At 37.3% G+C, this 23,354-nt stretch overlaps 3 protein-coding genes across 3 annotated transcripts in view; 2 read left to right on the top strand and 1 right to left on the bottom strand.

Annotated features, from left to right (window-relative positions):
- The first annotated feature begins 17 nt into the window (after nt 1–17).
- Nucleotides 18–8,863, top strand: rab4b (RAB4B, member RAS oncogene family). Its single transcript, XM_041995317.1, has 8 exons — nt 18–185; nt 3,125–3,205; nt 4,141–4,255; nt 4,495–4,557; nt 5,792–5,946; nt 6,086–6,181; nt 6,334–6,503; nt 6,620–8,863. The coding sequence occupies exons 1-7, from the start codon at nt 170–172 to the stop codon at nt 6,447–6,449; spliced, it is 642 nt and encodes a 213-aa protein (XP_041851251.1). The 5' UTR covers nt 18–169; the 3' UTR covers nt 6,450–6,503; nt 6,620–8,863.
- A 532-nt stretch (nt 8,864–9,395) lies between these two features.
- Nucleotides 9,396–15,607, bottom strand: ap2s1 (adaptor related protein complex 2 subunit sigma 1). The gene is made up of 5 exons (XM_041995312.1): nt 15,460–15,607; nt 14,885–15,034; nt 14,089–14,202; nt 11,315–11,374; nt 9,396–10,828 (listed from the first exon to the last, which is right to left on the bottom strand). The coding sequence occupies exons 1-5, from the start codon at nt 15,460–15,462 to the stop codon at nt 10,727–10,729; spliced, it is 429 nt and encodes a 142-aa protein (XP_041851246.1). The 5' UTR covers nt 15,463–15,607; the 3' UTR covers nt 9,396–10,726.
- A 4,731-nt stretch (nt 15,608–20,338) lies between these two features.
- arhgap35a (Rho GTPase activating protein 35a) overlaps nt 20,339–23,354 on the top strand; it is a 70,060-nt gene continuing 67,044 nt past the window's right edge. Inside the window, exon 1 of the mRNA XM_041994981.1 lies at nt 20,339–21,047. The gene's annotated coding sequence lies outside the window, so the exon portion shown is untranslated. The remainder of the gene's footprint in view (nt 21,048–23,354) is intronic.

The raw sequence follows: 23,354 nt of genomic DNA on the forward strand, positions 1-23,354 counted from the left end.
GCACGCAACTGCCGTGTTTGGTTGTGGTCGGAGCAAAGGAAGCTAGGAAGGGATCAAGGAAACCTCTAGCATCGTAGAGAAACACCCTAGAGGTGTGAAGTCAGCCAACATACAGCTGTCACAATACTAAAAGAATCTTTAAAGGGTCCTTCACACAGCGAGTGTCAACATGTCTGAGACATACGGTATGTTTGTGTGGGAAGTCTTAAATGTAAAGCTTGCTAGCTGTTACATATGCACTGCCCCGTGGTTTAATGTGCCAGACTGGCTCTTAGCATTGCTGCTAGTTAGCTTGCAGTTTAGTTAGCCAATGGCTAACGTGCCACCTCACCGTGTCTTTGGATTTTAACAGAAATAATTAGAATTGGTAGCTGTCATTTAACTGTGATAAACCGGTCTATTTAGAGGGCTTCATCTGTATTAACACGTTTGTACCACGATGGCGAATTACATTGCTCTGTTAACTGGTCGATACCGTCAGCAAACAGATGGTGAGATATTTCAGGCGAAAGTTGGACAAACTTTTGTCGAAATGCAAGTCAAGTACACAAGGTAGTGCTTTTAGATGTTAAAGTAACCTGAGCTTGTTGAAATTCAATCCGACTGGGTGACCTTGCGGGCTGAAATAATATTGCAGTCATTCAGTTGTAGCTATTATTTTAATAAGAGGTAGCATTTTTTTGCCACAAGGCCCATAAGAGGAAGTTTTATAGCTGTAGCTGTCATGCATCAGTTACCTGTGAAGCAGCAGCTGTTAATATGTCATTGGTCTTCGGTTCCCATCCTAAATCAAAGTGACTTCCCCTATGTTTTTCAGAAGAGCAAAATACAAACCAGTGCTGACAGGCGACATGACATTAAGCATCGACATGATGATCGTTATTGCTACAGCTTTATTTATTTAATTTTTATTCGCCATTCTGGAAGAATTTATTTAGCAAGACACTGCATGCTTTAAAAGTATCAGTAGCCTGACACTGGAGAGCCAGATGTTTTCAAATGACACCCCCATCATCCTCTCCTGTTGCACTCAGACCATCCCACCATCTGTTTCTACTTGTACTCTTTCTCTCCCTCATATCGTGTATGAAACGTTATATGTGTTGGCAGTATATGGAAAAGTGCCAGTACTAATGGTAGCTGTAATAGCCTTTTATTGATTTCTGTCTCAGTCTCCTAGGCCATCTCCTCTGGAGGATCAGTTGTGGATTTGGTTAAATCATCATGAACACAATAAGTACATGGTAAATGGTTGCAGACAGGATGCCTAACATATGATTTATGCAATATTTGGTCATTATGATAACCTTGTTAGTTTAAGATCTGTAGTCAGTGTGGTTTATGTGAGAAATTCTAGAAAATTTAATTGTAATAGTATTTAAACAGTCATGTGCAATGAGCTATTTTTGTAGAGTACTTTCAAAAGTTTGTGAAAATCAAAGTAAACCAGGGACTTTGGGTGTCCATGAACAAACATTAGATTTTTGTATCCTAAATTGTTTCATGTGCATAGCATGTTGGATGTTCGCACCTCACGTATTATTGTTATTGTTGTGATTAGTTGTTTTTCATTTATTTTTAATTGAAAAAAGTCTTCTTTATTTTTAAAAATATTTCATTCTTATATCACATTTTATTACTTTCTAGTCTATTTTCCTATTTTTTTCTAATTTTTGCAAATATCTCATAAAACTTTAAGTGTAAATTTCTTGTGAATGATGTGAAGACACATGAGACTTAAACCTTATGTAGATCTTGGCATGAATGCTTTAAGTGTTGTCACAGTGTAAGTCAATGTGGATAACAGTGTTGTTTTGTTCCCTTAGGGGTTATTTAATATTGATGTGTAAACAATACAATAGCCTGAAAGGCTTCTGTTGAAAGGGCAGTGCTGTATTTCACTTTTACCATTGCCTTGACATATTGACAGCTTGATGGTTTTATGCAAATCTCACAGGGGAATATATGATGCCTGGGAAGCTCCCATAAAGCTGAGGCAAGCTTTTCAAACAGAGCTGCTAGCCTTTGATTTTTGCCAGTTTTGCTGTCACGGCCACTGACAGTGCGTGGTTGAGATGCAGTGTTGATCGCTGTTGCAGAAGGAAACTGCAAGTGCGTGCAGCCACCTTCACTTCTCTACAGTGATTCTGTTACCATAAATGTTTACCTCTAGCTTGTGTTGCTTAAGAAAATACCCATGTCAACAAACAATTTGGCACCATGAACTGAACCGATGGTGGTGTGTGTCAGCCAATGGAGGTGACATAATAAGTTCAAATAGCACACAGGAGCTAAAGAGCAATCACATTGTCCTACTCTTTGTTTTTTATCTACTGTTTGTGTTGATCAGGTGTACAGCTGAATATTAATACGATGTTCTCCTGTTTTGTAATATCACTGATCGTATACCTAGCAGGTATTTGTTATAGGAATTTTCACTTAAGCTTAGGTGCTATTATAATATTTTCTCACATCTATTATACTTTAACCACCATATTTTTTCTTGTCCTTTAGTTAACCATGTAAAAGTCTTTTTAAAGAGAGACTAGGCAGAGGCCAGTCTCTATCACTTTCAGTATCATATCCACAGTCGCATCTTTCATATCTCTTGAATCATTGCAGGCTGCAGCACAGCATACATATGTAAATGTGCCTGTAACTACATTGACCACAGCACACAAAGTCTGCACTGCGCATGACTTCACATATAAGCTTGTATTATTGCAGATCATGCGCATGGCCTGGGTATAATTTGTACATGTAGCTAGCTTTGGTCATTCTGACTCTTTGCAAGTCTGTTACCCTAAGCCACCTTTAATAACTTAAAATGTTGCTTTGCTTTAATGATGTGTTACTAATACACAGCTTCAAACTGTCATTTTTGACCTCAGATAAACAAGCATATAGAGTTAGAATCATAAGTTGTGTTAGAATCATAAGTTGTGTGCTATTGCTGATTAAATGCAAAGCTTTGTGATTAATGGGCTAATTTGGGTTTGGTGGATGCTGTGAATGTAGTGACTTAATGAGATTAAGAGTAAATCTGAGGATTGTCTTTAAGGATGTGAGTGCAAAGAGCAGGGGATCTGCCACTGTTGTTTTACCTTCTCTCATCTGGTTGCAGACTTCCTGTTCAAGTTTTTGGTAATTGGCAGTGCTGGGACGGGGAAATCCTGCCTCCTCCACCAGTTCATTGAGAACAAGTGTAAGTCTCAGATTTACAAATGAGTGGATTCTTAATTGTATCGTTACAGAGAAGCAGAAAAAAATGACATGGTCATAAGATTAATGCCGTAAATTTAATTTAATTGTTAAATAAATCCCCTCAGTCTGTTGTGAGGTAACTCAAGACTGCCAAATATAACATAACGTCATAGTACTCTGCAAATGGGGCCCTTTTTAAGATTTTTTTTTTCTTTTTACTGCATTTCTTAATTGTTAATTGAAAATTACTGTGTGTAATTTTCACTTAATAATTCAGTGTCCGGTGTAGTTCAGTAAATGTCTGCCTGACAGACTTTTCTGACTGTATCAACAGAACTAAACATCACCAGTTTCACAAAGTTCAGGGTGTGCTGCCAGGCTCTGAAAGATTATCTAATAAACTTTAATAAAATTCAGTATAAATTTCATAGCACATTATTTGAACTCTTGTCAAACATCAAAACTGTTAAAATGAGGTAAGGAAACAAAACCCTGAGCTTTTAGGAAGGTTTAACTTTTGTGTGTTTAATTTCACAGTTTTAAGTGTTTTTTTTTGTATGTGATGTGAAAACATGTAAAAGTCCTAACATACACATGAGTCACTTACCTGCTTGCACTAATTTGATTAAGACTTGCTGGGTCCCTGTGCAGTGAGTAGCAGAGAGAAAAATAGGGCAAGTCAGCGGTATTAATCTGTCTCATCTTTCTGTAGTATGTCATGTGGATAGGAGGTGTCTGAAGATAACAGCTTAGGTCTTTTAAACAAGAACAAGACTTCACCATGTTATAGATCAGAGGGAAGGTTGTGGGAAGGGCTGAAAGTGTTTCCTCCATTATGGCTGTGCACACAACCTAGTGGTGTAAGGATTAAAAACATAATAGTATTACTGTATTAATGTTGTAGGTTCCCTCGCTCTTTTCTCCTTTCCTGTGCAGTTAAACAGGACTCCAACCACACCATTGGTGTAGAGTTTGGTTCCAGGGTCGTCAACGTTGGTGGGAAAACAGTCAAACTGCAGATCTGGGACACTGCTGGGCAGGAGCGATTCCGGTAACGGCTTATAATATTTCCTGACAGAACTTTGGCGGTCTTTTTTATAACTACAAAGTTAACCTGTATTACAGAACTCATGTGGAGGCAAAGTTTTACCGCTCTGAGAAGCTGATGTAGTAATGTGCCTGGCTGATTAGAATTTAAAGCAGTTTTTGTTTTACCCTGTTAGATTTCCTCATTTTATATTGTGATTATTATTACTTATTTTAAACATAATGTCTTCGTTCTCTCCACAGGTCTGTGACACGTAGCTACTACAGAGGAGCAGCAGGAGCACTTCTTGTGTATGATATTACCAGGTAAAACTGCCACTGGCCCCATTCCCTTTTACAAATTACAGCTTTTAAGTAACAGAAGGAACATTAAAAAAATGATTTGTTTCTGTCTTTCCATTTCTTTTTTCATTAAATCACTAAATAATTATTAAAAATACTAGAAGACCAGAAAATGTGACAGTATAGGGGGAGCAGATTGTTGCAGCGGTAATATTTTGAATGACTCTAAATAAATCTGGCTTCATTTAAAATAGACATTTTTGAGGCATGAAGGTATACTGTAAATAGCATTCCTCTTTTACTTTATTTTAATGGCCACCTTTCTTGCTGCTTTCATTCAGCGAGGTAAGAAACTATCAGCATTACACAGTGAGCATACCACCTCTATATGTTGTGCAATTTAATGACTGTTGACGTGAACTGATACAGGGAGATATGAATACTAGAACTCATTCAGAGCTCTGCATTCCACAAGCTCTTGGTAGTGATAGAGGGGTTGTGAAACCAAGATGTAGTGGAAGTAGTAATGCTGAGAGACAGGAATGTAATGCAGTTTGTGATTACAAGAGCATATGGGCTTTTTCAGAGAGGGGAGGTGGACTGCAGAGTTGCAGCCACTGTAAAAATAATGCAGAAGCATCCTCTGGCAGCCAGAAGACGTCCATCAAAGAAAGTTGTATGTGAGGTGAAAATAAGTGGAGGGCTAAAACTACATGGGTGGAAAGCAAAGGATTGAGTGGGTTGGGGCATTTGAAGGAAAGAGAGAGCATGTGAACCCGATTGCAGTAGAGTCGCCTCATCATGCACATGAGGAATTACGTCAATCTTTGCTTGTTAGTGAAAGCAGCTGTTAAATCTCACTGAGCAGGCCTACACCCTTTTGCCCACCTCACTGACCTCATGTTACCATGGACACTGAACCTTTTCTCCATGGTAACTCATGGTCTCACCCCAATGAAGGTTTTCTGTCCAAAGTGACAGGTGTATACAAATAATAATATTTCTCTGCACTTTGAAATATTTGCTTTCTAATCAGTGTTTCAGCTGGCAGGCATTCTTTATTTTTTTCTCTTTAGCACTGCTTTTTCTCACGTCTTTATATCAGTAAAGGTGGTTCTTATTTTATGTGTGTGTACAGTGATTGCAGAAAAGTACAGGTCTCAGGATATCTATCACAGTAATCTCTGAAACTTTTTGGGATGAATATTAAGTTGCAGATGGACACTACAGACCAACATTAAACTATTCTGTCTTACAGCCGAGAGACATATAATGCCCTGACCAATTGGCTAACAGATGCACGGACACTAGCGAGCCCCAACATTGTTATTATCCTGTGTGGCAACAAGAAAGACCTGGATGCAGACAGAGAGGTGACTTTCCTGGAAGCTTCACGCTTCGCTCAGGAGAACGGTGAGTGTTTACTTTTTTTTGTTATGCATTTGTCTGCATCTGTCTGATCACATTTATTTTTTTAGACTTGTCCTCTTTCCCCTTTTTACCTTTTTGTTGTTGCTATTTTTTTTTGTTTGTTTTTTGGCGGCATACACAGAACTCATGTTTTTAGAGACAAGTGCTCTGACAGGTGAAAATGTTGAGGAGGGGTTCCTGAAATGTGCTCGCACCATCCTCAATAAGATAGACTCAGGTACGCTTTGATTTTTTTTTTTTTTTTTTACAGATTTTCTTTATTATTATGGGCTTGTTTTTGCTTGATTGTGTGTGTTTGCATGTTGAAATTAATTTATGGTGCATATATGTCGGCCTTCCTAATGTTCTCATTTTGGTTCAATTTTAAAGGAGAGCTGGACCCAGAGAGGATGGGCTCCGGTATCCAGTATGGTGATGCATCACTGAGGCAGCTGCGTCAGCCAAGAGGCACGACAGCACAGAATAAACAGCAGTGTAATTGCTAGGGATCAGGCGTCCCCTGAGCCCACAGGCCTGCGCAGACAGGACACCTCTTACAGGTCAGTTAACTCAGGCTGGAAAAGATGTGCTTTTAAAAAAATAAATAAATAAATAAATACTAAAATTGATAAGAACATGTCAGTGTTCAACTTTGTTTCCTTTTCATACACCTCAGCTCCAGGTGTTTTTTGGTGTGTGTGACACTCATCCCTCCAGTCTCACACACCTTAGATCACCTTAATAAGTGGCTGTGGAAACTACTGCAATCCCTGACCTCTGATAAGCTTCTCTACCTGAGGGGGGCAGTTTTGCCCTGGCATCAGGTCAGACCAATCCTTCAGCGTGAACATGATGGGATCATGAAGAAGACCTGTCCTCTTCCCTCGTTTACCAGACAAGGACAAGTCAAGGGTTGTTTGTATGGGCTTTCCTACTGTTATTTTGTCTGCTTTTTTCATTCTGGTTTTAGTAATCTCAATATGCTTTCTGCATTTGCACATTATTGTAAATTATTAAGCAATTTCAAGCATTTTCATTATTCAGCATCTTCTGATATGATTCATGATTAGTTTATATGAATAAAATCCAGCCTGTCAGTGGTAGTGACTGAATGATAGAAAGTCTGCATACTCTTAAAGGAAAATGGCTTGCACAGCTTTTGGTTCAGACTTATTGTATAGAAATTTATACAAGATGCAATATCCTTACAAATCCTTAGAAAGGTTCCTGCAGTTCTTGTCGATTAATTTGCCTAATTTGATTTGAAACGTGAAGTTGCTAGTAAGTGGATTTAGGTCCATTTCAATCTGAGGCCCAAAGTACAAAGTCATTAAATCTTGGTTTGGTTCGTATTGCAAATGCACTGTTAAGATGTAAAGTATTGGAATTTGTAATATACTTGATATTGTGAATTTATGGTATTGTTGCTTCCAAAATATTTATACAATTTTATCAAAGGGAATGCTTCATTCACTCCACTCTACACCCACACAGGCAGCCCTGTGGGTCATGTCAAAAGCACAGAGAATATCTTTATCCGAAGGTCCCACTGCCTGAAGATTTAGCTTTATCAGATTCACACAATATTTAAATGTGTGTCTCTGGACCTGATACAGTGAATATCAGTGCTCTTTTCAAAACATGTCCATCTCCTCCTGCTTGGCTTTTTCTCCATGACCTTATTTTGACTCATGTTGCTCTACATGCACAAACTACACAAAGGACGTCAGAAAACCACCGCTGGCTTTGCCCTCAGTGTTGTTTTTTGGAAACCATTAGGATATCCTTTCACTTCATGAAGATTTGATCATGGCAGGTGGTAAGAGATAATAGTCCTGTTTCTGTTTGTAAGTTTGCAAGTGGTCACTTCTCTTTGTTACGCACTGAAACAGTTCTGCTTTGCTGTCAACTGTCGCTGACTTTGTTGAGCCGACCTACATATTTTCTCCTTCGAAAAAAAGAGAAACTGGGAATTTCCACTAAAACTAGGTTTCCTCTTTCCCTTGAAACACTGACAGCATAGCTTGTGGTGCTGCTGGAGGAAAATGGTGTTGGACGTTACCATTCCAATTTCCCACCCTTCTGCTGAGTCATAGGCTCTGCATCAGTCTGAATCACTGACAGCAGGTCACACTGACCCAGCCAAGAGGAGATGAAAACAAACCCGCAGACTTATTTGTCATGTCTCTGTCCTTGAGTGTTAGTGTGTGTTCCTCCAGCCAAAACATATGTTAAAACCCAAATGAGTCAGCACACTGAAAGTTGAAAGAGGAGTTGCATAAACATGAGACTATATAGGATATCAAGAGACAGATGGTCAACACGTTGCTTTTAAAAGAACATTTGCATTGTGATAGTTTGTCTCTTCTAAAGTGCACTTTTTACTTTGACAATTTCATTTGTTTATATGCTGTAATTATAGAATTGTACATTTTATTTTACTTGAAAAGTAAACTGTAATAAAGATTTTAAATGTAGACGTTATCCTTTCTTACTAAAACACAACTGGGATCTTTATTTGTCCTGACATTGACGGTGTTTGTGGGCTGTAGGTGGCTGACAGCAACTCTGATCACTCCTGTTTACAGGTTACCATTTATATATTTATCAAGTCATCTAAAACGATTTAGTACTATTAAATCAGAGTTGGCTTGCATTCATCTGTAGGTATTGTACAGTTCATAAGTCATCAGAACAGCCATATAAGCATTTTTTTCCCAATCTGGATTCAGTCATTCGATGAATGCAATCCAACTCAGTTGTTGCTTAGTAAATTATGTGATATAATCAACCCAAATACTACTGTACATCTATAGTAACCTATAATGTAAATAAGATTTGTTTATTGTCTATTAAGGGTGAGTGTGTTGCTCATTGATTGTAATGATTATGCAATTCCCAATAAACTGCTTGTTTTTCAGTTCATGTCCCCTTATGTCTGAATTTGCTTTAACACTTATCATTTACTGAATATTGGTTGATCTTCCCTCTTCATCACACAAATGTGAATGGCATTTGAAGATCTGACCTAAGGCAGCTGACTTGATGGACCTTGAAATTTAATGTGTGTATTTGATTCATCTGCCTCCACTATCCAGTCATTTCTTTCAAAGGCTGTCAGGTTGAGGATAGAATATCAAAACTCATAGAATGAAGAGTAAATACCCAGTGTCCAATTGTCTGGATTTATGCATTTGGGTCGATGGAGTAACGACTAGAGTGGTTTTAAGTAGCTGAAGTGGATATATTGACCGATCTATTGATCTTGCACCGGCTGGCAGGATGACATCAACTATATTGCCTGAGTTGCTGCAGACAAAAATGTGACCACTAGATGGTGTTAAAACACTGGACCAATATCTTAAGCCTGCATTTACATTTCATTTTTTTGCAGGTCATCTCATATCAAAATGTAAAACTCCTTCATAGAGGACTGATGAAAGACAAAAATGGACCACTTAAATTTATTTACACAAGATGGGACATACTGATTTGATAGTTTAGATATTTCAGTTGGAGACAGTAACATCTTCAAACTCAGACAAAAGGGGAAGCAATACACATTTCACTGGTCTAATAAGAAAAAAAAATAATTCAACATATGAATTCACCTGGGTGACTGGTTATGGCTAAAATGAAAGCATTTTATAAACATTTATGTCCATCAATGACAGGAATAAAAGCCGACTATCAGACTTACAAAGATCTCATTTCTTTTATGCAATGTCAAAGGAATGTATGTAAGGCTCTTCAACAGGGAATCACTGTGAGCAAGAACCCCTCTTTTTGTGATGACTGTTCATTTTCAAATATTCAATACAAGACACACTGTATGTACACACCACAGAAAGCAAATTTCACAGTACTGCTTCATGTAAAATATACTTCTGTGTCCAGGGCTTGTTCTGTCTGAGTTGTTTGTGTTTAAGTGTTTTAAGAGTGACCAACAAGCACCATTTCATGTCATTCAAAGTGCAATCACCTGATCTACTGTAACCTACAGTATCATGGTCACCCATAAGGATACCTGATGCAAGCACAGGTTGCCATAACACACTTGTCCTGAGTACCCTCCATCCAGTGATGAACTTCCTGCACTGAGTCAGTTGCTCTAAATGGCTGTCTACTTGTGGCTCGCTTGTATCTTGATCCAGACAGAAAATGCATAGTAGATGTGACAAATATACCTTTTTTTATTTTTACTGATTTTTAGAAATTGCTGCAAGACTGTTGGAAATTCTTACTGTATATGGGTCATTGTAGGTGGTTGGCTTATTAGTTACAGTAGTGTCATTTAATAAATGTTCAGATTGATGAGAAACAGAAGGAGGACAGGAGAGCAGTGTCACACTGGTTTCCACACCGCACAGAGACAAAGGCAATGATGAACTGGTTACTACATGAAATAACACATTTCTGCAGCCTCTGGCTTTGGGGGAAATTAAGCATAAAATAAAGTCAACTGTATGTGTGGAGAATTTGAAATGTTGACATGTTGAAATGTACTGTGCTGGCTAGATGGTTTCCACAGCAGAACAGGTACAAGATTTCGCAACATATAGACGACTAAAGTAAACAGGTTAGCTTAACTAAAATATCAATATGTAAACAGCATTTTTCTTCTAAACAGCCTCCCCTGTTGAAATTCTGTGAAAAAAAAATTGGCTCTGAAGAGGCAGAAAAATAACTGGGTTCTTTCCAGAGTGTTAGAAACAAGGAGAAGGTTGGTTTGGGTGCCAGGGCAGTAGATAAGTAGGCAGGAAGGATCAATGATGTCAATTTTCTACTCAAGAGACTGGAGCATGAGGAGCTGCTTGAGGACCTTGGTCTGACTGGTCTCCCTGATCTCTCCTGCTAGGAACATCTCGTCCACCACCGTGTACACCTTGAAACACACACAGGCAGAAGATGATAGGGCAGATTGAGAAAACTCGCATGTCTATGACAACTCAAGGCTAAAGCTGGGCACATTAATCAAATTTTGCATTAGATAAAGGAGTTCCCCTTCTTTGTCGTTAAAATTTAAAAAGAGACTAAATAAGTAAAAGACATGAATCAACACATGACATGACAAATCTATTCAGATAAGTGATGACTGAATGAGTAAAAAAACAGCTAGTAAAACTGCTTTTGACTAACAAAATGTTCAAGGTGAGAGGACAGAACAAGCAGTTCAGCATTTCTTTCTGTGAAAAATATTAATCTTTTCCTCATAAAAATCACTGAAGTGAAAATGACCAAATAACTCATCCTATAAGAAAACAAATATTATACAATCTCACTTTTGTTTCACTGTTTCCATTTACCTCTTCAAGGTTTTTCTAAAGTAACTTGAAAATCTCATCAAATACAAAAACCTCAAAGTCCTTACCTTGTAGAAGTTGAACACAAGGTCCAATTCACAGACATTGTGAAAATACTCATTCAGCACCTTCAAGGAGAGAGGAGAATAATATTAAAATAAAATTACCTCCCTGGAGATAACCACAAAAAAAACAACTTTAAAAAGACAAAGATAGAAAATAAAATCATTTTCAGATGTGTAACATCAATGACGTCACGTTTCTTCATCTTCATTTTTAATGTTCCTCATGGCTTCATTCAGACACAAGTGCATGTACATGATATTTGTTACTGGAACAAGACTAGACATTTTACCAAGTAAGTATAATTTATAAGTTCAGGTTTCAATTTTTTCTTATTAAAATATCATCATGGTACAAGTAGAGTTCTTTATAAGTGAAATTAGCTGTGCACCACATATAACAAATCTCTTTTCTACAAGTTTATGCAATTTGCTACACTTTAAAGGAAAACGGTGCCATATAAAAGTTAGTAAAGCACCATTATTTATACAGTTAATTACAAAACCTGCAGGATTCCATTCTAAAGCAACCCATAAACCAATTTAAGAACAATACTTGTGCATCCTTACTTATTAATGTGAATGCAGACTGTTCAGATTGCTGAAAGTAATTATGTAGGTCATTAAATGTTATTGGTTAGATGTAAGTCCAAACTAATGGAAAAGTGACCAAGTTTCATTCAACCATAAAGCTGAAATGTTAAGTTATAAAGAATATTGGAAAAGAATGAGTGTAACTGTGTTTGTATGTAGTATAGCAGCACAATCTGATTAATAACTTCATAAGCTGAGGTCTTATTACAATGACATCCATTAAATTTATGTAATTTTAAACTTAATACAGTTCTGGTTTTACCTTTAAAAAGCAGCAATAGTTACATTTACACGGAAAAAAATGACTTATTAATAATCTGCAAAATTGAATGTTAAGAAAATCCAGGTGTGAGCTGATGAGCAGCCCAGTTTCATTTATCCTAACATAATAAACATGCTAGCATCGAATTAAGACTGAACATCTAAGTGCAGTTACAAAAAGGGAAAAAACATACAACTGCATACCTGTAGTCAAACATAAATAAAAATGACCTTCACTCCTCTGCTGAGGACAAAAAACCCACTCTGCTGTTCTCGAGCTGCCTGTGACAATTGTTTCCCTACTTTTTTTTTTTTTTTTTTTTTAAAAGGACAAATTATTCCATATGGTCCTGCTGGCATTAAGGGCAACGCCGTATGTTCACTCACGCTGGGCAGACGGGGCTACTCCTAAATGTTGATTTAACAATTCTGGAATGATGTGCCACACTTTCATCCCACCATCTGTCTGTTAAGAGTGTTCACGCTTGTTGTTGGAGATAAGCTCTAAAATTAAATTATGAGGTCCTTGATTTATCTATATATATTTTTATATATACATCTATATATCTATCTATATATATATACACATCTATATACATCTCTCTCTCACATATATATATATATATATATATATATATATATATATATATATAAAAGACATCATTACTTCAGTCAGATCTATACACAAATGCCCTCTTTTGCTAAAGCAATTATTTAATCTTATTTAATCTATGGACTGATGTTATTACTCTTTTACAAGTAAACACGTTCCAGCTTTTTCTTGCTTTTTGTGAGCTGGTGCCAGCAGAACCGCCTCCAGATCAATGCAGGGAAAACCAAAGAACTGATGGTGGATTTCCACAGGTGTGAACACTCTCCTCCGGCACTGGAAAACATCCAGGGAATGGACATTGAGAGGGTGACATCTTACAAGTACCTGGCTGTTCATCTGAACAACAAACTGGACTGGACAAACAACACTACTGTCCTGTACAAGAAAGAACAGAGTAGTCTGTATCTCCTAAGGAGACTGAGGTCTTTTTGGAGTGCAGGGGACACTGCTGAGATCATTTTTTGACTCTGTGGTGGCATCAGCCATCTATTATGGTGTGGTCTTCTGGGGCAGCAGCATCTCGACTGCTGACAGGAAGAGACTGAACAAACTGGTTAAGAAGGCCAGCTCTGTCCTGGGATGCTTGATCCGGTGGAAGTGATGACAAAGAGGAGAATGATGGCTAAGCTTTCGTCTCCAATGGAGAAAACATCCCACCCAACGCAGGACTTTTTAACACTGAGCAGCTCCTTCAGTGACAGACTGCTTCACCCACAGTGTTAAGGAGAGATACAGCAAGTATAAATAAGTGAATTAATCAGATTATCAAGAGGAGCTTTATATCCATAGGCCTCCCCTTGGCAAAGCAAATTTGTTCGGCACAATACAGCAACCAGATTATCATTCTGCTCTCTATGATGCTGGACAGGACAGGTTTAAAAAAAAAAAAAGAAAAAAAAAGAAACAAGTCTAATATGTGATACCTTGATTGTAGGTTAAATATGATGTTACAATAATGTAATTTAGTATATCATGACAATTGTGTTGAATTAGAGCTCAATAGTTTAGGCCTGACTCATTTGTAATCTAACAACAAAATAATATTAATCTTCTAACAAACATTAGCTGAGGAAGCTGTTGGAAGTTAGTGTTGATAATGTCTTGGGAATCTTCAGGTAAGGACCAATAAACCAAAGAGCTGAAACAAAATTAAATTAAATTAAATAGTTTGACGTTTAGAAACTGTAAGCCACAAGTGGACAATTACTCTAAACAAAACCATAAACAGACATTCCTGAAAACCATCAGACCATGAAAACCAAATCATTACAGTTCACTTACTAAATCCATACATCGTGTGTGTTTCAATTACCTCTACAAAGTTGTGGATTCCCTCGAGGTATGCCAGGTTATTATCAGTCACATCCACACAAATACAGAAGTACAGACCAGCGTAACGCCTGTAAATGATCTTGAAGTTCCTAAACTGTAAGAAAAACAATGGACAGATCATCTTAGTAGCTTAGTCTTTCATATTGTGACAACAGCAGCTTTACCATGGTTAAAGCTCGTAGGATTTACAGTAAAACAAACCTTTCAAAGAACAAACCTCTTGTTTTTTTTAAAAGAATTTTAAATAATGGTTCTTTAAATCTTTTTGTTTAGTTACAAAGATTAAATCAATGAATTATAGCCAATCTCTTCTCATAATCACTCCTCAAAGCAGGCTATGCATAAACAGGATATGCAAGTACACGTAAAAGTGGACCAACTATCTTATGCTTTTGTGTTCATGGTTTATGTGTAGCTGGTGCATTATAGTGCATTATAGTATAGTATTATAGTGCACTAGCATTATAAACTGGGTTTCACAACATCACAGGTTCAAACAGAACCCACAGACTTGGGCTGATGGTATACTAGACATCACCCAGACCTAGGCACATGTGGAAAGGACAAATTGTCCAGTAGCATTCTATCTATGATTTATTTGTTTCTTTGTTTTTTTCCTAGAAAGTTTATGCATTTCGGAAAGAAATGAATTATGATTTCTTTTTTCTTCATTTCCTTTGGGGAAAATGACAGAACCATCACCTGGTAAACAGACACATGCACAGAGAAGAACGCAATTTTCGCTCCCATACTTATGTTACTGATCAATCCCATACCTCCACAAAGTTGGTGTGCTTGGCATCCCTGACAGTGACCACTGCATGAACTTCCTCTATCAACTTCTGTTTTTCATCATCATCAAACTGCATATACCATTTGGCCAATCGTGTCTTCCCTGCTCGGTTCTGAATGAGGATAAAGCGGATCTTTGCAAGAAAATAAAAAACAAAAAGACAAACATTAGTAAAACTACTTCAAGCAAATTATGACTATCAAAGAACTTGTCCTTGTTTACTCGGAGTATGTATCTAGAAATAATTCCCGACATGCAATAACCGTTAGTCTAGCGCTAACAGCTAATGTGAAAGATAGCATGATAAACCACACCCATGTATTTTGGCAACTTAAATGTGCAAAACTCGACAGAGACTGGATTGTTTTCATTCGATCTATTTGAGCAAAGTGGTAGTTCGTCTCTGTTGTAAAACATCGTGACATCGACTCTTTAATCCAACAACTAGCTAACATTTCCTACAGACTGAATGAAAAGGTTATCACTCGAAATCCGAAATGCTAGCAAGCTGACGACAAAACACAAAAACACCACAGGGCTCAATAACGATGAAATTACCATTTTCGTCTCCTAAATAGGGTCCTTGGGGACTCCAGAATAGCACGTTCCTGAGCAGTAGTAGACTGACTTTACATTAATACACCGGTATATTTTTTCTCAACCCTTCGTCCCCTATCTTGCAAAGCTAACAGGAAGTGTAAAGCTACGCTATGTTACACTGGATGCTGGGAAAAGTAGTTTTTAATAGCTTATGAAGTACTAGCGTAATATAATATAGAACTACAACAACCAGTTGTCCTGCTTGACTTGTCTTTTTAATTTACGCTCTGGGTCACATGAGAAGCCGAAAGGCCTTGAAAACTGAGGATTTAGGATTGAAAAAGTAAAAGGTGCACAACACAAATTTGAAATAAGCTGTAATTTGTAATTTACCTGTATCTTTATTTTTCAGATAGTTCGCATTATTGTGTTCACTTTGACTTTGAATGAATGTACCATGTCGTTGTGGTTGTTTTTGTTCAATTTTCTTTCATATTTCGGTCATTTTAATAACATCATGTTTAATGAATTTTTGTGGACATTCCGATTTTAATTATCTTTGCTGATTCTGGCACAATTTTTGGCTTTACTAAAGCCTGTTTAAGTTTCCTTCTCTCAGTTTGTGTAATTTTGACTTCTTCCTTTGGACACTAACTTCACATTTTGTGTCTATGAGGTAATTTAGCATCTATTTAAAGTTGTTCTGTGTCTAGGGCAGGCCACTTTTTTTTTTTTTTTTTTTTTTTTTTTTTGCATTGGTTAATGCAGGAAATTTATAATGGGGTGGCCAAAATAAGACAGAAGTGTGGGCTGGCTAATCAATAAACACCCCTAACTGCAGTCTCCAGTGGGATCAATGTTAACCTTTAGAGTCAGTGTGTAAAGTATGGGGGTTTGGGGGTTCCAGGAGAGACTTAAATATCAGTTTTGAGCCCTTTCCAATGTCAAAACTCTATTTGAATATTTTATAGAATGTTATATGAAATATGAGCTTTGAAAAAGAGCTAATTGTTACTACAAACACAAAAAGTCCATTACCTTGCTAATAAAATAAAGGCTTTAAACATTTCTCATGTTACAGAGTAAACACACAAGACTAATGATAAATGAGGTAAAACCTGCAGACACACTTTACAAAACACCGGTATATTTTTCTTAACTGCTCATCCCCTATCAAAGCAAACAGGAAGTTAAAGCTACATTTTTTTGCATTAGCTGGAAAAATTTGTTTTTAATAGTTTATGTTGTACTAGTGTAATATGATGCAGATAGAACTACAATGACCAGTTGTTCTACTTGACTTCTACTGTTAAGTTACCCTCTGGGTCACATGTGAAGCAGAGATGCTGTTCATTTTTGTATATGTTAGTGTTTTAAGTGTCTACTTACGCTAATAAATATTATTTTAAAATAAATACATTATAATGTCAACAAACATAATAAACATGCCAATGAATAGGATGCATTTCTAATCTTTATTTAGTAAATGGCTAACCTAATTTAAGTGCACTGGATTTAGTATTATAAGGATCTCTTATATGAACAAATTGGTATTTTACCATGTCAAATGTTAAAACATCTGACATATTATTTTTTAACCTTTCAAAACCAAGTCTGATATACAAAGTAGTTATAATGTATAATTTACCATAGGCTTCATAATTATTTTTGTATGCATTACATTATATTTTAAATAAAAATGTAGTGATTTGCACTGCACTGTTATCAGGTTTCATCATTTGTGGTTGTTTTCTGCAGAGTCAGGGCTTGGACTTGCTTTCTGGTCAGGCTGAGCAACCAGTTCACCGCAGAACACTGCCCAGTGAGTTTGGACAGCTTGTCTTTGAGCGTTGTGGGCGTTTAGGGAGTCGGGAGGGAGGCTGTGATTGTCAGGGATTGCACAACTGTGAGTGGAGGAATGCTCTTGCCCTTGGGACCCAGAAATATTTCAGCTGCAAATGCAGAGAGGGCTGAGGTGGGATAGGAAAAGAATAAAATGAAAGGGGAAACCAGCCAGTGAGTAAACAAAAGGAGTTTTTCTTCCATATAATGCTCACAGCTGTGTTTTGATATTGGTGTGCTTGGACTTATAAAAGCACAACTACTGTGGTAATGTTTATATAAGAATTAAACTGCTTAAATAGTATTGTATATCATAATTTAGTAGCTAGGAAGCTAAAGTTTTACAATGAACCCTTAAAAAAAAAAACAGAAGTGGATGTTAAACAGGCAGATTATTCAAGAGAAACTTTGACCCTTGCTAATCTTACGCTGTGTGATTGGGGTCATGCAAATATTGCAGAGAACACTGTGACTACTGTGACTGGACAGAAGCGTGTGGACTTATATGAAGGACGAACACTGCACATTGACCCTTGCTTGACTATTTATTTAACGGCAAGTTACTTTTCACATAGTAAAAGCCCACATAGCACACTTTATAAATTTCACTTTCAGAATCCTTTATAAATCATTACTTCTTATGCTCTGGTTTTGCATTTCTGGATTCCAGTAGGGTGAATGTTGTGAAAACAGGGCATCACATGGACGTCTCTCTAGGGTGTAGTGTCTGTCTTTAAATATCCCCTAAAGGGCCTAATTCAGTTTCCAAATAACAAACTGACTTTTACAGCTACACAAAGAATTTGTTTTCATATCACACAGAGATTAGATGAACAGAATAGAGTTACGTGTTCTAGGAAGTTCAAGGAAGTGCTAACAGTGAGAGAGAAGAATTTCAGGAGCGGGTCCCATTGCGAGACATTAAACATCTGTTTGAGCTCTTAGTACAGGACGTTGTCTTGTACAGCACCAGCGATATTTCTCAAGTGTGGAAGTATAGCTCCACTGTCCTTCTTAGGAGATTAAATTATTTATCGTATAGTAGCTGAACTAATCATAGTACAAACCTCTTCACAGTAATTCTTTTACCATGACTCCAGGCACAACTCAAATAATTAGGGCTAACCTTCGAGATGATTGATTTGCTCAGGAAAGCAATGTTTCCCCACTCTACTACTCAATATGGGTTTAGGTCAGAGTTGTTGGATGATTGCTTAAAAAATCTATTACAAGTCATGCAATCATGGAGCATTCAGATATGTTGGAGAGTGGCTAATGTTAGCATTTCTACATGGAAACTGGAATCTATTGTGAAAGAACAGAAGTAGTATGTGTGACCCAAGGGGCCATGAAGGCAAACAGAGCAAAATAAAGTTAGTTAATCATTTTTTTCTTTCTTTATTTATTTATTTTTTTTATAGAAGTTGTTCTGCAATAGTAGAAAACCCCAGGAGAAAAGTGAACTGAAAAACTGTGTCAAACATTACTCACAAAGACAGTTAGTAAGATGCATTATGTGCACTTTTGTGTTTTAAATTTTTTATGAGAAAAGCCTTTGATGCTGTATACTTATGCAGTCATTGATGGTTGAAGAGGTAACACCTTAATGCTAGATTGCAGTATTTCAATGTTAAAAAAGTATTCATTCTTTAATGAGAAATATGCATTACAAGAAAAATGTAGCAGCATATCAGAGAACGAGAGCTCTGATGAAAATGGGCTTCGTCAGAGTGTCTGATATTATCATTGCTGATGTTAGCAGCATTACATTGTGTAGTCAAGGTGAAACTTTGGTTGAATCAACAACAGTGCATGAGATGATTGACTTAACCTACAAATGATTTCTTATTAGATGGACAAAGGGGATATTATATAGTTATATATAAATATATAGTATCAAGCTGCTCTATGGTTTACCTCCACCAACTTTTCCTTTACTGGTTAATTTTATTTTTTCTCTGCACCATTTATCAGGCACAGATGTGTTATGAAACAAGACCAATATTAAACCAATTTATACACGTACAGCTGTTCTTGTAGCTGCTGGAATCTGTGTGTGGCTCTGTTTTTAAGGGTAACAGAGGGTTACCCACCAAATCCTCAAACCTCCCTACCCCACTCCCATGTCTGACATATTTTACATACTGGTTAGCCATGTATACAACATTGGTTGTATTGAACAAATAAATCTGGAACATTTGTTGTCATGTTCTGTCTTTAATTCAGGAAACACAGGTTTATATTTCTTGACATTCAATTTAGTTCAGCTTTATTTATACAGATGGACTGGTGACCTGTACAGACTGTACCTTGCCTCTTGCCCAGTAGCCGCTGGGATAGGCCCCAGTCCCCCATGACCCTGAATTGGAATAAGTGTGTATAGACAATGGATAGATGGAGTATACAGTACTTTATCAAATATATATGAGTAACCAAAATGTTTTACAGAAAAAAAACATGATAATTGAAACAATTTAAATTGAATTTAAATTAATTCAATTTAAATTAAACCAATTCATTGACAATTATAAAAGTTAGGTGCACATACTAATAAATAATAATATAGATAATTATAAAAGCAAGAAGATAAGCATTTGCTTCGTTTTCCAACTTGATAAGCTACAGAATTGGGGCGGCCAAAGAAATTTCAGGGAGTGGTCCTGGCATCCCCAGGTCTCCAAAATCGCTCTTTTATTGGGGTAAATTTACTTCTCTCTATTTATGTCATTGCATCTCATTTTGGTTAATTTGTATTTCTTACTGGGATACATATAATAGCTCTTTTTAAAAAGCAAGAGCCCCTTAAAAATGGTATATGTGAGTCTCAAGAATTTTTCTTTTTCTTTTAAGACTATATGAAGGTACTTTTTTCCTGATCTCGATGATGATATCAGATATCACTACTAACAACATGGCCACTAAAATACGATGTTTAATCTTTTTAAATATACGTGGGAATTTGTTTACGTTAAATAAATAAGTGCTACTTCCATTGAGGTAGAGCTAGTGCTGAGCAACGTATCAGGAACAATGTGCGTGTGTTGTAATTGTGTCCACGAACCGCTGGGCGAGACTCTCTCCGCTCTCTGTGAACAGGAGGGGGAGATGCTAGATTCGGGAGAAGGTCCGCCATTAATGGGAAGCTGAAAAAAATAGACTTAAGTACAACGTCACACATTTATCCTGCAAGGGGCTTAACATCAGAAAAAGACACACAACAGCTTGAGATGAGCTGTCGTACTCTGAAAACAACGCTCTCTTAAAAGAAGGCAGAGCTCGGGATCGCGTTTCTTACGGACTCCCTTTTTTATTTTTTGACACAACAAAGGAAATAATAATTGGTCCAAACAACGTGGTGGTGAAGCCAGAAAGGGAAAACACAGAAACAGCGCTTTCCAACGCCTCCCCCCTTTTCTCCTCGCAAGACGTTTCCAGCCACTGTGAAAGCAACGGGAGTTTGAGCCTTTTTTTCTTTCTCTTTTCTTTGATTTACAATTTGTGTTATCATCTTTTCAGATAGTGGGAGAGAAACAGCTTTGTTTCACGTATTTGAAAACTTCATACTGGCGAATATGAGCACTTAATGTGGGAAGCAATGGCCAGACAGCGTGTTTACTTGAAAAGCGGAGAATAATCGATGTGAGTGCTTGTGGAGAGTGTTTTTCTTTCTGTTTTTAAAAGTCGTTCCTCGGCTGTGGGTCGCAGAGGAGCAGACAGAGGAAGAGAGGAGTGGACACGAGCTGGAGGGAGACAGGAATGATATGGTATGTAGACTATACTTGATACTCTTCCCTTTCCACCCGTTAAAACATGTTAATGTTCATCTCTTTTGTCCAATATTGGACAAATATTTTCCTTCCTCTCTGGCTGCTTAGTTGGACTGAAGTCTTGCGAAAAACAATCTGGGAGTCAACCCCAGTCCCCCCCCCCCGAGGGCTGGCATGATTTGAAGCACTCTGTAGTAATGATAATGATTATTTTAATGTTGATGCATGGATCTGTAAAAATTATAATAATAAATAAACGGATCAAGTGACAGGTTGGCTAGTCTTTGCTAGTTTATAAAGGAGAAAACTGGTCATAAAAATGGCTCCGATCCAAACCTTACAATTGTTTGTACAACAACACCTGGAATGCATTGGTCTTGTCAGGCCTGGAGAAACTCCACACCATGCCTCAAATAAAAGAAGCAAAAGCGACTTTAAATTGGTCGAGAGGAAACAGGATGTTTGGATTAGGATAAAGAAGCAATTGTTTGATGCCCTGTTTGCATTTTGTGCCTATTTGCTGTAATATCCTGGATAAGAAAAATAATTGAATTATATATTATATATTTGGTATGTTTACTATAACGTTTATCACAAACATTGAACCTAATCAGACTTAGGTTATAGTATTAGTATATCTTCTCTTTTTTTTCTGATAAATGATTCCTTCTCACTTCATGTAGGAAGCTTCTTGATGACTCATTTAACAAATGCCCCGGGGGTAACTTTGCTTAGTTTTCCCATTTTATTTTTCACTGTACCTGTGACATAAATGGACATAAGCTTTTCTCACATAGGTTATAAAGTCTTCCTATATTCCACCATTAAAATATCTGAGTTTTTATTTATTTATTTATTTTAGATTGACTCTTTAAATGCTCCATATCTACTCCTGGGTTGATCATGGTGACTTCATGTTAACAATTAACACTGCCATTAATCTTATTTTTGGGGCAGAACTAGTCACTGATGTGTCACAGCTTGATCTCACTGCCACTGCAAAGTGGTCATTGCTCTGGCAGCCACTCCCTTTCTGCCAGAGTCCTTATTCTGGACTTGAGTATTTTCTTTTGAGAAGTGATCCTTCAACATACCTCTGAGATACTGTTCAAATATTGACTGTAAAAGTTGTCAGAGACTGAGATAGCTGGGTGATTGTGTAAGGCATGGCTTTAACACACAGGTACAAAACAAGGACTTTGGTCTGTAACTACTGCTGTGTCATTGACTGACAGAAGGGACATTTCTGAGAAAAAGGAACTTTGTCATTTCATAATACAAATATACTTTGGATCTGCATCCTCATTCAGCAAATATGATGACTCATAACCCTAAATTATCTGGCTATATTTTGAGTCACTGCTTTTGATGAGCTTTCTCTTTGATCTTAATCAACTTTATTAAGAGGACCATGCTAAAGAGGAAGTAAACATACGAATGCCAGCGTTCCTCAAAAGATGGTCTATTTTTTCACAGGTAAATACATTAGGAGCTGTCTGCACTTCTGTTGTCTGTTTGATTGGGCCCTTTGCAACGGAGTCACACCTCTCCAGGAAGCATCCTCTTCCTCTAATAGTTGTGCCATTTGCACAGGCAGCAGGCAAGCTACCAGCATGCCCACTAACCCCTGTCGTTTTGCCCCAGGGCTGTGGATCGGGTTGGAAGGCCGTTTTGCTTGAACGTGTTTCTGAGATTAGAGTAGTGTGGGCTTTGCTCGTCAGGATGTAGGGCAGAGATGCGGTCACAGCTTTTGCTAAGGACTCTGGATGTGAGATTATGCCCTACATTATGTGAACTGATAAACAGTGGGTTTTGCGTGCACTTTCAAGTCACCAATTCACTTTATTTCTCAGTACAGGACCAGTTAATTATTTTGGCCCGTCAATGTAAAACAGAACATAAATCAGAAAGCCTAACTGTGGGCATTTTATTTAAACAAGGCACATTGTTTTGGACTTGTAATACCAGTCTATTAGAGAACTTGCCACTTGTTATGCCAGGCTTTTATTATTCCACAAGCAAACTTGAATTAAACGCTGGTTGCTCACCTGCTCATTTACAGATTTCACAGTTAGCACACCTGTCAGTTTGAGGTGACTTTTAAAAAAAAGTATGGGAAATTTCTCCCACTCTTGAAATCACACCATTTACTAAATCTCTCTCTTGTATTACAGGAGAAGTTTGCTTGTAAGTCTGTGTTTGATGGAGAAAGGAGCTAATTATAGCGGACAGCTTTGGAGTTTGGGGCACCAGATTACAGTCGCTCTCCTCTCAATGGCTGCCTTGTTCTAGTGGCCGATTATT

This window comes from Melanotaenia boesemani, chromosome 9 (genome assembly GCF_017639745.1).
Source record: "Melanotaenia boesemani isolate fMelBoe1 chromosome 9, fMelBoe1.pri, whole genome shotgun sequence".
NCBI lineage: Eukaryota > Metazoa > Chordata > Actinopteri > Atheriniformes > Melanotaeniidae > Melanotaenia > Melanotaenia boesemani.